The 16,531-nt window shown below is 56.5% G+C and overlaps 1 protein-coding gene across 2 annotated transcripts in view; it reads right to left on the bottom strand.

Moving 5' to 3' along the window:
* The window catches only part of CACNA2D2 (calcium voltage-gated channel auxiliary subunit alpha2delta 2), a 139,054-nt gene that overhangs the window by 99,506 nt on the left and 23,017 nt on the right, over positions 1-16,531 (bottom strand). For both annotated transcript variants that reach the window (XM_033424439.2, XM_004267846.4), the window contains exon 2: positions 13,654-13,735. In XM_033424439.2, coding sequence (XP_033280330.1) covers positions 13,654-13,735 — 82 coding nt within the window. The remainder of the gene's footprint in view (positions 1-13,653; positions 13,736-16,531) is intronic.

Genomic DNA, 16,531 nt, shown 5'->3' with positions numbered 1-16,531 from the left:
GACTTCTCTGGGCAGTGACCCAGAACACCAGATATATGTGCATGTATGAGAAGAGGTCAGATAGAAGGGCAGGGAGTTTGGGGCAGAATTAGTAAAGGTTCACAGAAAACTAAGCAAACAAACAAATACCAGACAGTTGTTACCTGCAGGAAAAAAATGTAAAAATTGTACCCCAAAGTGTGCAGTACGAGTCACACAGTTCTGAACAGCATTTGCCCCATCAGTACAATGTTAACACTGAGTCCTGACCTGCCATATCACAATATGACACTGGGGTGGTGGGTGGTGGTGGAGGAGAGCTATGTCCTCCACTCCCCAGTGGATGGCCATGGATAATGCCTAAAACTGAACAATCATGAAGTAGCGACATAAGTATGTCATTTAGAGGTATGGAGCTCTGAGATTAGAAAGCGACAGCCTCTGGGGAGTTGGAGGTGGAGAGGAGGGGGCTGCTGTGCTCCTAACACAACACGCCTGGTAAAACTATGACTTTTCACCATGTATGAGTGTGATGCTGATTTACAAACCCTGACTTTAAAAATCCATCTAGAAATGTAAGAAAAAGGAAAAAAAAATAAGAAAGGAAGAAAAGAATTGGTGAGGGGGAGAAGGATGGGAGGGAGGGAGAGAGAGGGGAGAATAATGAAGACAGAGGAGTCAGGGACAGGAGGCTGACTGCTTTGACTCCAGCCTCTGGCCTGCAGACAGGGACCCCCAAAGGGCAGCAGCTGACATTATGCTCTGTTGACAGCACTGTCATCACCTCTGTTAACTTTTACCACAAATGAAGACAGTTCAGTGCTTCAATTCCCTCATCAGCAGAGTACACAAACCAGGGTCCTTAGACTAAAACACCAATTCGGCATTGATGACACCTCACCCCCACTCCTCCACTTCCCCAAAGTTGGCAGCAATCAGAAAGCAAGTTGAGGGCCAGTAAACCACAAGGGTCTGGGAGAGAATGCCAATCATCCTGGGGACAGTGGGGGACTGTGCTGGTAGGGAGGAAGAAGCTCCGAGTCTTCCACAACGTCTATGAGGCCATGGAAGCACTCACTCCCTTTGCATCAACCTCTGCTGAAGCCTGTGCCAGGGTCATGTGGTCCATCTCATACAGAGCCACAGACAGCCATGCCTGGGGAGGGGTGGAGAGAGAAACTACTACCTGAGAAGTGGGCCGGGTGGGCTACCAATGTCTTTGCCAACCTCACACCCTCCCTGGAATCCCAAATTTTCCAGGAAACACACAAATCTGTGATTCCTTCCAGTGGCCCCCTTGCACTGAACAAACATCCTGCCCCAGGGGCCCCTCAGTCCCAGGGAGGGGGATGACAAGTGTGAAGTCTGCACCCACCAGCCTCATGCAAAGTACAAGCTCAGATGAGAGTCCAGCTCAGTCTGGAAGAATCCCAGAGTGTTTGGCTCTCTTGGTGGGCGGGGGCCCCCAACAGATCTTGTGTCTCAAAAGGGAAGGTGGAAAGCCAGGTGAGTACCCAGGAAAACCCTGTCCATCACTGAGGTCTTGCCCAGGTCCAGGAACCTTCATGCCCCTACATGCCTCATTGAGATCTCAGACCCTTGGGGACCCAAGAACTCACTGGCGCCCTAGTGTGTGGTGTTGCTCCAAAATTCACCCTTTTGTATCCCGAGTTCACTGGGCGCTCACTGCAGAAGGAGCCCCAGGGTCTCCAGGAGGCGAGGGGTGGTTCACCCAGTCCCACAGATCGACATAACATTTCCAGCTCTGCCAAGGGTTTCTGAGGAGGCTGTGTGGGCAAATATGCTGCTGCTGAAACTTGTGCAGGTGGGAGAAGCATGCCTCCCTGGGCAGCAGAGGGGCACGTGTCCTACCCCGGGAGCCCATCGGAGGAGGGAGGCAAAGGTCCAATCTGACGTCCCTGTCCAGTGAGGGAGCCCACCTGGCCTTCAGTCTGCTGTGGGGTGCAGCCACCACCCTCACCAAGCTGTGCTCTGGGGCAGAGACAGTGCAAGCCCCAGGGGGCCTAGCCTAAGCTGGGAAGCTGCCAGACCCTCCCTGACAGGGATCAGTGAGTTTTCAGGGCCAGTCTCCTGCCTTTCCTCAGAAGGCTCCAGACCTCCGTTCCCCTTGAGCAGCTCCTCCACCACTTAGCAACAGAGACAATTTACATAATGCATCGAGTGTGAGAGCAATAATGGCTGGGGAAGCAAGGTGCCCGTTAGTGGCTCCTGGGGAGGGAAAATACCTGCTCCCACATCACCACTTCCTCCCTCATGGAACAGGGCCCTGAGGCTGCCGGGAAGTAGGTGCCTTGAAGGGCTCAGCTGCTGCCAAGAGGGGCTCGGAAGGGCCATGCCAGCCTCGGAAGCAGAGCAACCTCAGGACAGAGATGCAAGAGGGGCCCGGAAGGGCCATGCCAGCCTCGGAAACAGAGCAACCTCAGGACAGAGATGCAAGAGGGAGAAAATTTCGAAAGCACCTGAGTTCTGAACATAACTCCACCCAGCCGTGCTCCCGGAGCCTGCACCCCCGCGGGGCCGGGCCCTGCATCCGCAGCCTTCTGGGAAGAGGAGGCGCAGGCGCTCCAGCAGGCGGTAGGCTGTAGCCAGGAGGCCGGGGAGCCAGGCTGCAGCTGCCCGGGAGGCGGTCACGTTCAAACACAAAGGCGGCGAGGGAAGGGAGAAAATACATAAAAATTACAGGCACGGTAACTGCTTTTTATATAAATGTTCTTATAAAAAGTTTTCCCCAGTGTGAAAGTCCCTTTTTAAAAAGAATAAATTCATGGCACACCAATTTATTCCATGTCTGTAATGGAGCATAAGGAAGGCTCCTCTGTCAATACCTGATCAGGAGGCAACTGGCCGCTACCTGACCTGGCTTCCAGGTCTCCTGCACGACAAGGCAAACAGCAGTAGGCCCCTGGGGTCTGCGAGGGGCAGCAGGAGTGGGTGGCAGGCCTGCCTGCCAAGAGTCAGCATCAAGTGAGACTCTGGGCCTCAGGGCCAAGCCTGACAAACCCCATCGGTGCCCCAGGAGCTGCGCTCGAATGGAAGATTCAGAAAAGAGGCAGCTACAATCATGCTGATGGGGAGGCACACGGGGCTATGGGAGCTGGGGAGCATGGGGCTCTCCCTTTCTAGGGACAGGAGAGAGAAAGCAGTCAGCAGGCTGTGGGGTGGGAGGGATGAGGCCCCTGTGCCTGCCTGCAGGGCCTGTGGAGGAAGCTGGCTGGTGACAAGGCACCTGGGGGTTGCAGGTAGGAGTGGCCTGTCCTGAGCTGTAGGAAGCTCCCCGTGGACTCTAGCTCAGCTCTGAGCCTACAGGCACCCATACTCTTCCCCCTACCCCGATGAAGGCAGCACTTCAGTGGACCCCAGCCCAGGGCAGAAAGGGCTGCTCCCCCTCACCAGGAGGCCCAGAACCTGGAAATGAGGCTCCTGCCCAGTGCCCCTTACCAGCCACAGCTCTCTCATCTGTGAAACGGGGACAAAGTGTGGGCGGCCTCACCACTGACTGGGGGCACTGAGGACGGACAGCTTGCACAAAGCTGTGCTCTCCACAGGGGTCACTTGGTCCAGCAGCCCAGGGCACGGATACACAGGGGTGTGAGGACACAGATCCACAAGCGACTGGCACCTTGCCCCCCTGCAGGGCTGCTGAGCACAGTGTCAGGCAGAGCGACTTGGGGGGATGTGCACTGTGCATGGGGACATGGCGCGTGCACGTGCACGTGCGCGTGCGTGTGCGTGTGTGTGTGTGTGTGAGCTCCTCACCCACAACTGAGATTTCTCAGCTTCACTAATTAATCGGTTAAGTAGTTCTCGCCTGCTCGGGTGACAGAGCTCGCGGCACCTGCCTCTCCGCAGTCCCACCCTGGCCTGTAAGCGTGCCTGCTCACACCTGCACACAGAGCATGCAGAACTCTGCACTCACCACATACACACGCACGTATATGCTTGCCTGGTCACACATCCCACAAAGCACACATGCATGTGGGATCACACGTTCTCACACACACACATAAACACACGTGCCTGGTCATGCCTCTACATGCAGCATTTCGTGCAGGCGCAGACACTCCCTTCCAGACACACAAACCTCACCTGCTCACGCTCCCGCTGGCAGCACATGCACACACACACAGGTTCACGTGTTCTCGTCTACATGTGCACATACATTCCCACACGCAGCATCACACTTCTCTCGTCTCTCTTCCACACCTGACCAGCCACATCCCACCTCACAAAGCCTCTGCAGGTCAGAGACTGTGTCTCCCAGTGAGTCACGGGACCAAGAATCACCAGGGGCTACTTGCCTTCTAGGTCTGACTGCCTGTGTTCAGGCGGACTCCTGTGAGGCCCGGGCATGATGAGCCTGCCCTTCTGGTCATGGTCTCCCTACCCCATATGATGGGAAGACTGAATTGGGCCCACCAGAGGTCCCTGGCATCTCCTGCCTCCTATGTGTACCCGAAGGATGCAAAAGCAGAAGGGAGGGGAGCATGGGACACCACTGGCCTCAGCACTGATCTGGAGGGCTTCCTTGGGGAGGGAGCTGTGGGCTGGGTTTAAAACTGGGGAGAGGCCTGGAGGGAAGGGAGATGAGTGACGAGAGAGGCAAGTGGAGTAGGAGGAAGAAGCTGGGAAGGCTAGTGGGGGGGCGGGGAGCACACATGGACGGCTGGAGGCCTAAAGGCTCCTCCTGCCCAGGCCACATACCTTGGCCAGGCCTTTGAGTCACTCCGGGAATAGCCCAGCCTCCCTCACCCCAGCCTGACATCTGAGTGCCAGAAAACTGTGCAGTCAGCTCTTCTCCTGGGCCCTCCCCCTCAGCCCCTGCACCCTCCATTCCCTCACAAAGAGCAGTCAGGGACCCTCTATGTGGGCCAAGCCTGGCAGACCCTATGCAAGTTTACTTCTCTCAGGGCATCTGGCACTGAAGCTCTACCTTTTTGGTACACGGGGCTTAGTTCCCCTAGGTGGTCTGGATGGTTCCCACTGTTCTGTGGGGTGGGTTAGACCCCCAGTCCCTCCCTTCTCAGTCCTCAGATGCCTGCCCCTTTGCTAATCCATCCACTGAAGAGTTACTAGCTGAGCACCTACTCCATGCCAAACCTTGTGGACCACATATCACATATATGTATGTTTGTACACTGCAGGCATGTATGTATATGTGCACCCTGTGTGTGTGCACAGCCTGTTTCTCCACCCAGACTGCACATCCTCTCAGGTGGGGGCCCAGCCCTTGCCTCTGCATCCTGAGGCTAGGGCGAAAAAGTCCTAGGGTCAGTCACTTGGTTCCCTGATTCTTGGGAACCCAAGGATGGACGGGGAGGAGGCCTGATGAGTCTGCCCAGGATCTACCCCCTGTCCTCGTCCCCCCTAAACCCCACCTCCAGCCAGCCAGCTCCCAGCACTGAGAGAGAGGTATAGGAAAGATGGGGAGTTTGGGGCTCTGTAACCTTCTCCAAACACCAGATCTGCACTCACAAGGAGAGGGGAGCCATGCTCAGAGAAGGTGGAGGGAGGCCAGGCTGAGCCTCCATGTCCTGCCTGGTCATGGTAAATGCTGCTCATGTTGCCCCTGGGGCCAGCTGTGGTTTGTCAGAACCAATTACTTCTCTGCCTCTGCCAAATGCTTGGGGCTCCACGGATCTCAGGCAAGTGTCCCCGTGGCTGCCACTGATCCAGCCATGGATGGGGGTGGAGGAGAGCGAAGGAATGCAGATGGGGTCAGCCATCCCTGGGGGCCCAGCATGGAAACCCATTCGGTCCTCTACTCCATCCCCCATCTCCCACCCTTGATTATCCAGTTGAGCCTCCGGCTCTGGACATGCAGCTCCATCACTCTCCAGAGGTGGATGCAGAGGCCAGGGGAGAAGGGAGTACACTCTGGCCTCTCCTCAACGATCTGCAAGCACTTGGTCCCCATCGGAGCTGACCCCCAGCTGTTCTGCTGCAAGGTCAGCCTCCCTGGGGACCCCAGAAGAGAGCCAAGGTGTTTATCAGAACCCTTGCCATGGGAGGTGGGCCTTGCCTTAGGAAAGTTGGACAAACAGCCCAGATTCCCAAGACGGAAGGATTGAGGGGCATCCACTTCATGGGAGGGGCCTGCAGCAAAGCCACCGGTTCTCAACCAAAACTTCCAGAAAGAGCGGCGCTGTCTGCTGGTACGGTTCTGATCATGCCTCTGAGATCGTCTCTTTCTTAAACTGAGGCACCTCAGTCCGAGAGCTGCCACCCTCAAGAACCCAGAGCTTGGTGGCTTCCTACCACCCCTACTCCAAGGCCAGCCCAGCCTGGTGCCCTTCTCTGAGTCCACAGGGCCTGGGAGACAAGCTGCCGACTGGGTGACTGATTTGAGAAACAGACTCACAGGCCTCTTCTGGGTGCAGATGCCCTTCCCTTCACCCCCACCTGCTTCCTCCCCAGGGGGTGCCTCTGCAGCTGGTTCCCTTCCGTGGCCCATAGGCCCTGTTTCTTCAAGCTCTAGTGGCCTTTGTGTCTCTCCCAGTAAGGTCCCCCAAAGATGTCATGGTCAGAAGGTGCTACAGATTGAATGTTCCTGTCTCCCCCACATATTCATATGTTGAAACCCAATCCCCATTGTGATAACATTTAGAGGTGGGCCCCTTGGGAGGTGATTAGGTCATCAGGGTAGAGCCCTTGTAAATGGGATTAGTGCCTTATAAAGGAGACCCCAGAGAGATCCTTCACCCCTTCCACCACGAGTGGACACAGAGAGAAGACAGCTGCCAGGACATGGGCTTTCACCAAACACCAAATCTGTTGATGCCTGGATCTTGAACTTCCCAGCCTCTAGAAACATGAGAAATTTCTGCTGTGTGTCAGTCACCCAGTTTATGGTATTCTGTTATAGCAGCCCAAACAGGACTAACAACAGGGCAGGGAAGAGGAAACCAATTTCCAAACTCCTGGGCTTCAGCAAGCAAAGGTGACACTTTGGGCACCTGAACTTTCTAAAACTATAACTAACTCCTGGAAGGGCAGGCAACTGATAGTGGAGGGGGTCACAAAAGCACCCCCACATTTTCAGGGCTCTGTCTGCAGCCCTTCCTTGCCCCTGTTCCCTTGAGGACAGGGGCTCGGATCCCCATGTCACAGATGGGGGAACCAAGGCTCAGAGAGGCAGGACAACATGTGCCAGGTCCCACGGTACGGGGAGGCCCAGCTCTGCCATTGCTCCCCACTTCAGTCTTTCCTCTACCACCCACCATTCAGTGTGGCCCACGGCACAGGCTCCAGGTTCAAATTCTAGTTCTGCCACCTACCAGCTGTAGCAGCTCAGAAGACATAGCTCTTCTCTCCTGCCCTGAGCCATTCTCTATCCTCTGGGAGATGACCTCAGATGTGGCCCCACGGTGACCTCTTGGCACAAGGTGGAAGCTGCTGGCCCCTCTCCCGTGCCTGTATCACCAGGTGTGGGTCTGCTGATCCCACGCAGAGATGCCTCTCCCATAGACCTGTTCCCTCCGCACCAACAACCTCCACAGGAACCTGGGCAACAGCTCTTTGCTGAGGCTGTCCCAGAACCCTGAAGCCTCCTAGCAGGGCTCCCTGCCCCTGTCTTCCCCTGCAAGACTCCAGGAGCAAGGGGCTCTGAGTTAGCCAGAGATGCGACCACCCAGGCATGCCCCTCTGGGGACCTTCCTGTCACCGTATCCTCCACCTGCTGTGAGGCTGTTCTGACCTAACACCCTCACACTATGGGGAGGAGGAGGAGAGGCCTTGGGAGGGGCAGGGGCTGAGAAGGGCACAACTACTGGCTCAGCTTAGCAGCCCCAGAGGAGCCATCAGCTTGGGGGTGGCTCCAGGCAGCTGATGCCCATGGAAGGCATGGCCAACATGAGCCAGGGCCCCTGGGCCAGGTGTCTTGGGGCAGCCCTCCCCCAACATTGACCTCCCCGTGCCCCCTCTCTGGTGGGGGACATGTAGAAGAGGTGTAGGAGACCAAAGCCAGTCAGTTGGACGTCAGGCAGGAGCTCCTGCCACAGATGAATTGGCTTTTGAAAAGCTTCTCAAAAATGGAATTTTCTCCTTCAGGCAACAACGGAGTATGTGAGGGGAGGGGCAAGCAGGAGGGCAACAACCACCCTCCATCTCCCCGCACAGGGCTCGGGAGAGAGCATTCCCAGAACTTACAGTGGGGAGGTGGTGCCGGAAGAGGCCACCCCCAGGGCAGGACATGGGAAGGAAAGAGGTGAGGAGCAGGCTGGGCTAGGGGGACAAAGAGGGGGTCCAGGAAGGGCTTCCACCAGGCTCTAATGGCTCTGCCTCAGTATATCCAATTACGCTCACGTGGCAGCCTCACCACGTTTCAGACGCCCTCCCAGGAGCCCCCCCTCAGTCCCATGCATCCCTGCTGGGTGCTGAGCAAGAGGACCATATGGAAGGAATAATAAGACAATTAACTTTCCATTAAAGAACAATATATGTGGGTTTTTAGAGAGGCGAGCGGCAGCAATCTCTACCCAGCGGCACACTTCACACCCGCGCCCCGCCCACCCCCTCCTCACGCACCCCACACCCCAATCATCTACACTAGGAGAGAGCAGGGTGCTGCTGGGCCTCAGCGGGAGGTGGCTGGAGGAGGGGGGTGCTGCACCAGGAGCAGAGCCCCCAGGATGATGGTTTGGAGGTTCCAGTAACCCTGGGGAGGGAGTGTGATGGGCCTGGGTGGGTCTCCCTCACCACCACTCTCCGGACTGAGCACATTAGCTGGGACAACCGTGCATGTCCTGCGTGAGTGCAGGTCCACCTGGCCAAGGTGGACTGACTCTTGGGACACATGTGAACCACAGTGCTTTGATAGAAGGACCAACTGTAGGTCTGGGGGTCACAACAACTTGAACTCCCATTCTGGCCCTCTCAGGGCTGCTTCTGTCCCCTGGCACCTTCCCCCACCCCAGCTTCCTTCATCCTCTTCTGCTGCCCCTCTAGCGTTCTGAGCTTCCCTGGCACTCCTGGACATTGCTGATCCCACCTGAGATGCCCAGAGAGGACCCCTTACCCCGAAGCGGGGCCAAACACAGCTCTGGCCAGCACCCCCCGAGCCAGTGTGTGACAGCGCATGTGTTTCAGGAACTGGCGGTACCAGCGGGGTGTGGGAGTGGAGGAACGGGGAGAAGGCTGTTTTTCTTTATTTATGTGGTTGCACCGGGTCTTAGTTATGGCAGGCAAGCTCCTTAGTTGTGGCATGTGAACTCTTAGTTGTGGCATGCATGTGGGATCTAGTTACCTCACCAGGGATTGAACCTGGGCCCCCTGCACAGGGAGCGTGGAGTCTTATCCACTGCACCACCAGGGAAGTCCTGGGAGAAGCCTGTTTCAAGGGCACCTGCGGAGGGCCCTGTTCCTGCCTCCCTGAGCCCCTCAGGAAAGGGGTCCTCAATGTGGCCAGATTTTGGTCCTTGCCTGGAGCCAGCTCCAGATGTGGCACTCTGCAAATATTAATTACACATTCCCAGGGAGCACTGAGCAGACACGGTGTGGGCATGGCCAGGGGCAGACAAGATGGGCTAGGACTATGGTGCCGTCACTGGTTCAAAAATCCCATTTCTGGCTACCCACAGAAGTGGGGACACATGAACAGCATTTGTCTGATTCACCATGACTGTCCAGAGAAGCACAGCCGTGGGGAGGGGAGCAGGAGACTTGGGGTCAGGGATCTCTGAGTCCTGGGGTCTCGCTCTCTGTGGATGCAGCTCAGCAGTCCAGGGCAGGGACCGCCCCAGGCCTGCACCTCTGCCTTGATAGTTCTCACCAACCCCACCACTACCCAGGGCTAGCAAGTCAGGGCTCCAGGATGGGACTGGTGGGTAAAGACAGTCAACCACACCTTGGTTTCCCCACGAGTGACTAGCGGCATACAGCCGGGCTAAGGCCGTCACGGGGGCGGAAGCAGCCAGGGACGTAGGCAGGGCTCTGAGCCACTTCTGCCCTGAGACACGTGTGGGGGTTGATGTGGACTGAGGAATGCTCCCACAGGTCCAGACTTGGATTGAGCTTTCCCAGAGGATGGCCTGTAGTCCACAGACATGACCATCCCACGTCTCTGCTCCCATACCAGCTCTAGCCAGACAGACTTTCCTCACCCCCGACCCCCACCCCAGACAGAGGATCTTCTCACTTCCTTCTGTAGAGACCCTCCACGGAAGGTGTCTCACCCAAATCAGGAATCCGTCCCAGGGCTGGTGCACCTGATGAGCCACTGGTTCTTCCTCCTGTCTGACTAATTTGTCCTGCTTTGCTTTCCCACAAGGTCCCCAGAGTTGTTCCCTTTCTACCCTGGACACCCAGTCAGAAGGGAATAGGTCCCTGGCTGTACCCATCAGAGTGACCTGGGCTTCAGAGTGGGGAGACAGGCTGTCTCCACATGGTCCCCTGTGCACCCCCAGGCACCTGATGAATTATTCATCCTGATCAACCTCATTATGTGAATGAGCTCAGAGCCCAAGCATATGCTCTCTGCTCTCCCCCCAAAGGATGACAATATGGTGCTGATGGGCGAGGGTAGGAAAGGGGTTTAGGAGACCTCGCTCAGCTTCTAGGGGCCCTGGAGGGGGCAGACTGCAGTAGAGCCCATACTTCTGTGGCCTGTTCACAGCAGGAGTAAGCCAGGGCTGGCGGGGCTGGGTTTACCCGGTGGGGCACGGCTCAGGAGCACCAGGCCACAGTGGGCGCTCCTACTCTGTGCTGGCCCTGGGGTTAGATGAGGAAATGTGACAGGGTCTTTGCAGACAGCCCCCACACTCCACCAAGGTGTGCCATGGTGTCCAGCCTGTAAATGGGCCACAGTCTGCACCCAACTACACCCCCATGGGGTTGTGGTGAGGTCGGGAGGAGGAAAGTGCCAAGACAAGGAAAATGCTCCTAAATGCCACCGTCTGCAGTTTCTGAACTCTTGCAGCTGCCAGCTCTATGGCACCCAGCTTCTGGGGGTCGGGCTGCCTCTAGGACTGGGGCTGGTGGAGAGGGCAGCCATGTTGGGGAAGAAAGCCAAGGATCACCCCAGTGGCAAGGTGTTTGGGGGCCCACCGAGGAAGCATGGAGAGGGGCGGGCCTAATGGGGACTGAGGCCATAAGCTTGGCAGAGGTGGTACCAGGGTCAACGGAGCATTGCAGCTGGGTCAGGGCTTCGATGCATGCGTCCTCCTGACTCTCAGAGCCTGGCTCTCAGGGCAGGGGCTGGCCACATGGGCCCTCTCATATGCACTTGAAGGAGAGCTCTGGTGGCTTTGTCAGGGGTGCCAGGGGTTGTGGGGAAGAGGGGCCGCTTGGCTCCCTCCTGCTCTCACAGGGTTGCCCTTTTCCTCTAGAACTCTTCACCTGCTCCCTGGCTGCCCACCTCACAGGGGTGTCCTGTGCCAAGAAGCAGCCCCAGAGCTGTCAGTGGGAAACAAGAGGCTAAGGAAGCAGGTGAGAAAAACTGGAGCAGGACAGAGAGCCACTGGAGAGCTGGCAGCCGTCGACAAGCAGAGGGATGCCAGAAGGAGCCCGGAACGCCAGGTCAGCACTTCTCTGCCTGGCCATAGCCACACCAAACCTGGCCCAGATCCCCTCTTTTTCAGGCTCATCCTGCCCACCCCAAGAGGGAAGGCCTAGCTAGAGGAGAAGCAGCGCCCTGGGACAGGAGTCAGGAGCCCTGTGTTCAAGCCCCAGTTCGGCTGTACCCGGCTGCGTGACTTTGGTAACCACTGGGAAGGTGGGAGTGGGGAAAGATGTGCTCATTGGTGAAAGTGTCTGGAATCACTCAACTCCCATCAGAAAGGAAGGGAACAACATATCCTGGGAATGAAAATGATCAATGAGGGAAATTCAGATTTGATTTCTAGAAGTGTATCTGTGTCAGCCTGTCACCTGCCATTCTCACCACCTCATCCTCCAGCCAGACCTCCCAGCCACGCCATGAACCAAGAATGAGGATCAGAGAGGGTCTAGGACTTGCCCAGGAGCACACAGTGGGTATGCTGAGCTGGATTCCATCTCTGGTCCGTACCATCCAGGAAGCTATGGCTCAGACAGACCTGAGTCTCAGGCACGAAATGTGTACGTTATTTTCCCACTGGCAAACTTTTAGGGTCTGAGTGCCCACGACTATAAAATAAGCAGTATCCTTGAGCTGAGGATTGAAAGTACGGAAGATTCTTGACTGGAAGTGCATGGTTAACTCCTTATGTGGGGTACATCTTATGTCCCAATATGAAGCTTGGAGAGGCACATTAAACACATTCCAGGGAACTCTCATTTCTTCATTAACCTACACAGCTGCACTCTTGGCAGTGTCCACTTAGAACCTAGTAAGTGCTGGGTGCTATTCCTGAGCATAAATTGACTTCTGTTCTGGAACAGCTTTTCCTACAGCGCCTTCTCTGGAAAGCTCTGCCGGCCTCCAAGTGTGGCTGAGTCATTGAAAGTTCACAGGAAGAGAGTACGATGGGGGTTACTGCAATTCAAGCCCAGTAACCAGGGAAGGGAGATTCAGAGAGGCTGGGCCACTGGGGTTGGGCGGAAGGACCCCCAGCAAGTGGATGGCTCAGACCCCCACCCGGACTCCCCCTCCTAGCTATGTTACCACCACATTAGCCACCCCTGATCAGCCCCATCCTGTGCCAGAGGTCCTACATCCACAGCCAATGTCAACACATTCACTGCCACCCCCATTTCCTGGGTACCTGCTACAAGCTAAGCATGGCGAAAGGCCCGAGGACACCACCTCATAGCAGCTGCCCCACAGACGTACCTCTGCTGACCTGGCCCTGACCAAGAGAGACACAGGAACACAGTGGCGTATCTAATCGCCAAGCCGGGGGCCTGGACCCCCAATAATAACTCCACTTACTCTGCTGTGCCCAAGCCCACCATCAGTACGAGATCCCCATTAACCCCCTGTTCAGTTCAGGTTGCACTTTCTGGCCCAAGCCTCCAGTAAGAGCTCCTTAAAGTCCAGCACGTACCTGGGAGCCCCACCCCAAGCACTCCAGGAGCTCAGCTCTCCAAGCCTCTGCATTTCCACGTAAAGAGCGACAGCTCAGGAGCCTGTGGCCCGACAGCGACACATTTTGCAGCCTTCTGGGGGTGACGGATGGCCTGCTCTTCACATCACTATTTCAAATATTAACATAATCTCCCAGGATGAATGTGGTCGCTCGTGTCTAATCAATCACCCCTCCCACCCCCGATACCTCATCTCACCAAGCACTCGCTTGCCACTTGTCTCCTGCTGCAGCTCCTTGAGCAGGCAGCACTGACTGCTCTCCGGGGTTGTTCGGCCTGGCCACCCCACTCATTGCGAGGACAGTCTCTCTGGCTTCCGTGCACAACTACACCCACGGGACCCTCCAGGACCTGGACTCCACTCCGTATGCTGCCTCAAAAACAGATCTCACCCTCCTGAAAAGCCTGACACCTACCCATCAGAGCCGACTAAGTACCACCTCAACATTGTGACCTGGGGAAGAGCAGGCCAAGACCCGAAGGAGTCACTGTGTCTCTAGCTATTTCCCCACCTGCCCCCATGAGTCCACAGTGTCCCATCACGCTGGGTCCTCAACTGCACCAAGCTTTCCTCACTCCTTATTGCTGAAGCCCTTCCCCCACTTCCAGCTGGAACAGGGTCCCTAAAGGGAAAGCCAGGGGCACCAGGCTTACCTCACGGAGCTGCTGCACACCCCCAAAGATCCGCATCACGCCATCGATCTCCTGCTCCAGGCGCCGGGCCCAGTGCTGCATCCTGTGTGCAGAGAGGAGAGGAGTGTCAGGAGGACCCGCCTGGGGCTGGAACAGCCCCGCCCCAGCCACCGAGAGGTGACACGCAGCAGCCACCCCTTCAGAACCCAATTTTCACTAGAAGAGAAACAGAGGCTGGGAACCAGAGCGTGCCACTGATTCCCTTTGAAGTCTGGACCCGGTGGCCCAGGCTCTCCTCACGTACTGTTGGACAGCCAGGGAGGGGAGCAGATTATAGTTTAACTACACTGAGGGAGTCCAGCGGCTCCAAGAAGCCTGCAGGGAGACTATTTTTCACTGTGAAGAGCCAGCCCTTGATGCTGCTGCTCTGAACATGGGGACTCAGGATACCAGGGAGGAGGGGCCGTGAGTGAGCCTGGTGTCTGCTGGATCTCAGAGCCTTCTGCCCCAAGGCTGGGTGGCACCTAGGCAAGGGGAGGGAACATGAGAGCTGCTGCCACCACCAAGTCACTGTGTAACCTGGGGCAGGCCCTGCCCCTCTGGGCCTCATTTAAACAGTGGACATGGAGAGCTTCCTGCTCAGATGGCCCTCGCCTTTCCAGTACCCTAGTAAACAGAGGCTCATCACTAGATGCCCCACGTGAACTGTCTACCCACAGGTCCAGTTCAGACTATCCCACACCTTTCTGGGGGCCTGGCAAGCCCCATGAGCCCTTCACCAGAGCCACCAGCCTGAGCAGGTCTCTCTCGCACTGGTGCCACGCTGAGCTCGCTTTAACCTATCTGGGTCTCACTATCCTCCTCCAGAAAGTGGGGATAATTTGGGGCCACCTTGTAGGGTCTGAGAAGAACACATGGGAACTGGAGGGTCAAGGGTGCTGCACAGGGATCTCTGTAAGGAGACAGGATGGACAGGTGGTCACAAGGTCCTGTATTCTCAGCCCACGCTCATGAACAGGGATGGTGTCTGGGGAGAGGGCTGGCTTGGGTTCTAACCTGTGATCCCACTTTAGGCAGTGCCAGATCAGGTGAGCAAAATCACACCAGCGCTTGCCAGGGCCTGCCGGCCAGAGAGACACTCTCCACACTGCCAAAAGCACTTTCTGCTGTGACCAAAGCCCCTGCCCTAATGCATGTGAAAGGCATCTCAACTTCCAGACACAGAACAAAGCCTTCCCCGGGAGGGCTCATAGGAGAACTACCACACAGACTGAAATATGCTCACAGGTTAATAAGCACATCCCGTGAGGCCAGGTAAGGGTGGGGTGAAGCCAGCCCCCAGCTTCTGGAAGGGTACCCCAGGAGCCATGGGATCCGGGAGATTGAGTCTGGCCCCAACTCCTGCCCTGGGCCTGCTACCTTCCCCACCACCCCTACTGCCACTAGGGGCCAGGACTCTTATAGCTCCCTGGGTCAGAAAAGCTAAAGTCTTTACCCCAGCCCCCTGCCCCATATCCCTGTGGCTGGGGGCTGGGCCCTTGCCATTGTGTGTGCCCGCATCGGTTGGCATGGGAACTCAGATCAGGAAGCGGGCGGATCACTAATTGCAATTTGCCAAGCTGAATGTCAGGACCGTGATGGAAAAAAAAAGTCAACATCAAAAGAAAGAGGTATTGGGCTTCCCTGGTGGTGCAGTGGTTAAGAATCCGCCTGCCAACGCAGGGGACACTGGTCCAAGCCCTGGTCCGGGAAGATCCCACATGCCATGTAGCAACTAAGCCCATGCGCCATAACTACTGAGCCTGAGCTCTAGAGCCAGTGAGCCACAACTACTGAGCCTGCGAGCCACAACTACTGAAGCCCACATGCCTAGAGCCAGTGCTCCGAAACAAGAGAAGCCACCGCAGTGGTAAGCCCGTGCACCACAACAAAGAGCAGCCCCTGCTCGCCGCAACTAGAGAGAGCCCGTGTGCAGCAACAAAGACCCAACGCAGCCAAAAATAAATAAATAAATAAATAAATAAAATCTAGTTTTTAAAAAAAGAGAAAGAGGTATCAGCTTCAGCTTGTTGCTGGCTGAGACACAGCCTGATGCCCACCTCTGCTCCCCACTGCAGGGGAAAAGCTAACCCCAAGCCCAGGTGGAGGCCAGGCTGCAGGCCAGGCTATGAAGGGTGATCAGGCCTCAACCACCAGGGGAGGTTTTTTGCTGGGGGAGGGAAAAGCCCAGCAGAGAATGGAGAGCCTGCTTGTCCCCTGGCTCCAGGTCACCAGGAGCTGATGGCTTGGCCCTGGCTGAGCCATAAGCACCTGACAATGTGTCAGGTGGCTGTTTTATGCTCCTGAGACAGAGCCTGGGATGCTGCTACGGGCCACAGGGACTGGCCTACCCCTGACACATCAGAACAGGCACACCCTCCTGGGGTCTAGAGGTGGCTCTAGCCCTTGGTCTGGCACGGTGGGTCTGATGGGTAGACCCCAGGCCCCAGCTGCAATGCCCACCATCACGATGCCAGGGAAAACAAGTTATTCTGATCATTCACCTAAACCAAACCCAACTAGGAAGGCAGTATGTGTCCAAGAGTTTAAAAGAACGTGATAGATCATTCATTTCATCATCACAGAGACATGAATTTGTGGGTTCCAGAGTTTGGCTGGTGTCCCCGTGCTGGTTCCAAGGGGTGACACATGGGACCCAGGAGGCCAGGAGTCAACTATGCACCTGCAGTGTTCTTGCCCAGAGGCAGGAGAAACCACCCACCAAGCCCGTACTAACCCTGGCCAGGCACAGTCATACTCACACCAACAGAAGGGCATGGGGGCTTTGAAAGGATGGGGGATGCATCAGGATTCGTGGCGCCACTGGGTCAAAGGCAAACTGACCAAATCCTGCCTGGGG

This window comes from Orcinus orca, chromosome 10 (genome assembly GCF_937001465.1).
Source record: "Orcinus orca chromosome 10, mOrcOrc1.1, whole genome shotgun sequence".
In the NCBI taxonomy this organism is placed as follows: domain Eukaryota; kingdom Metazoa; phylum Chordata; class Mammalia; order Artiodactyla; family Delphinidae; genus Orcinus; species Orcinus orca.
This window is presented reverse-complemented; position numbering and strand designations above follow the sequence as displayed.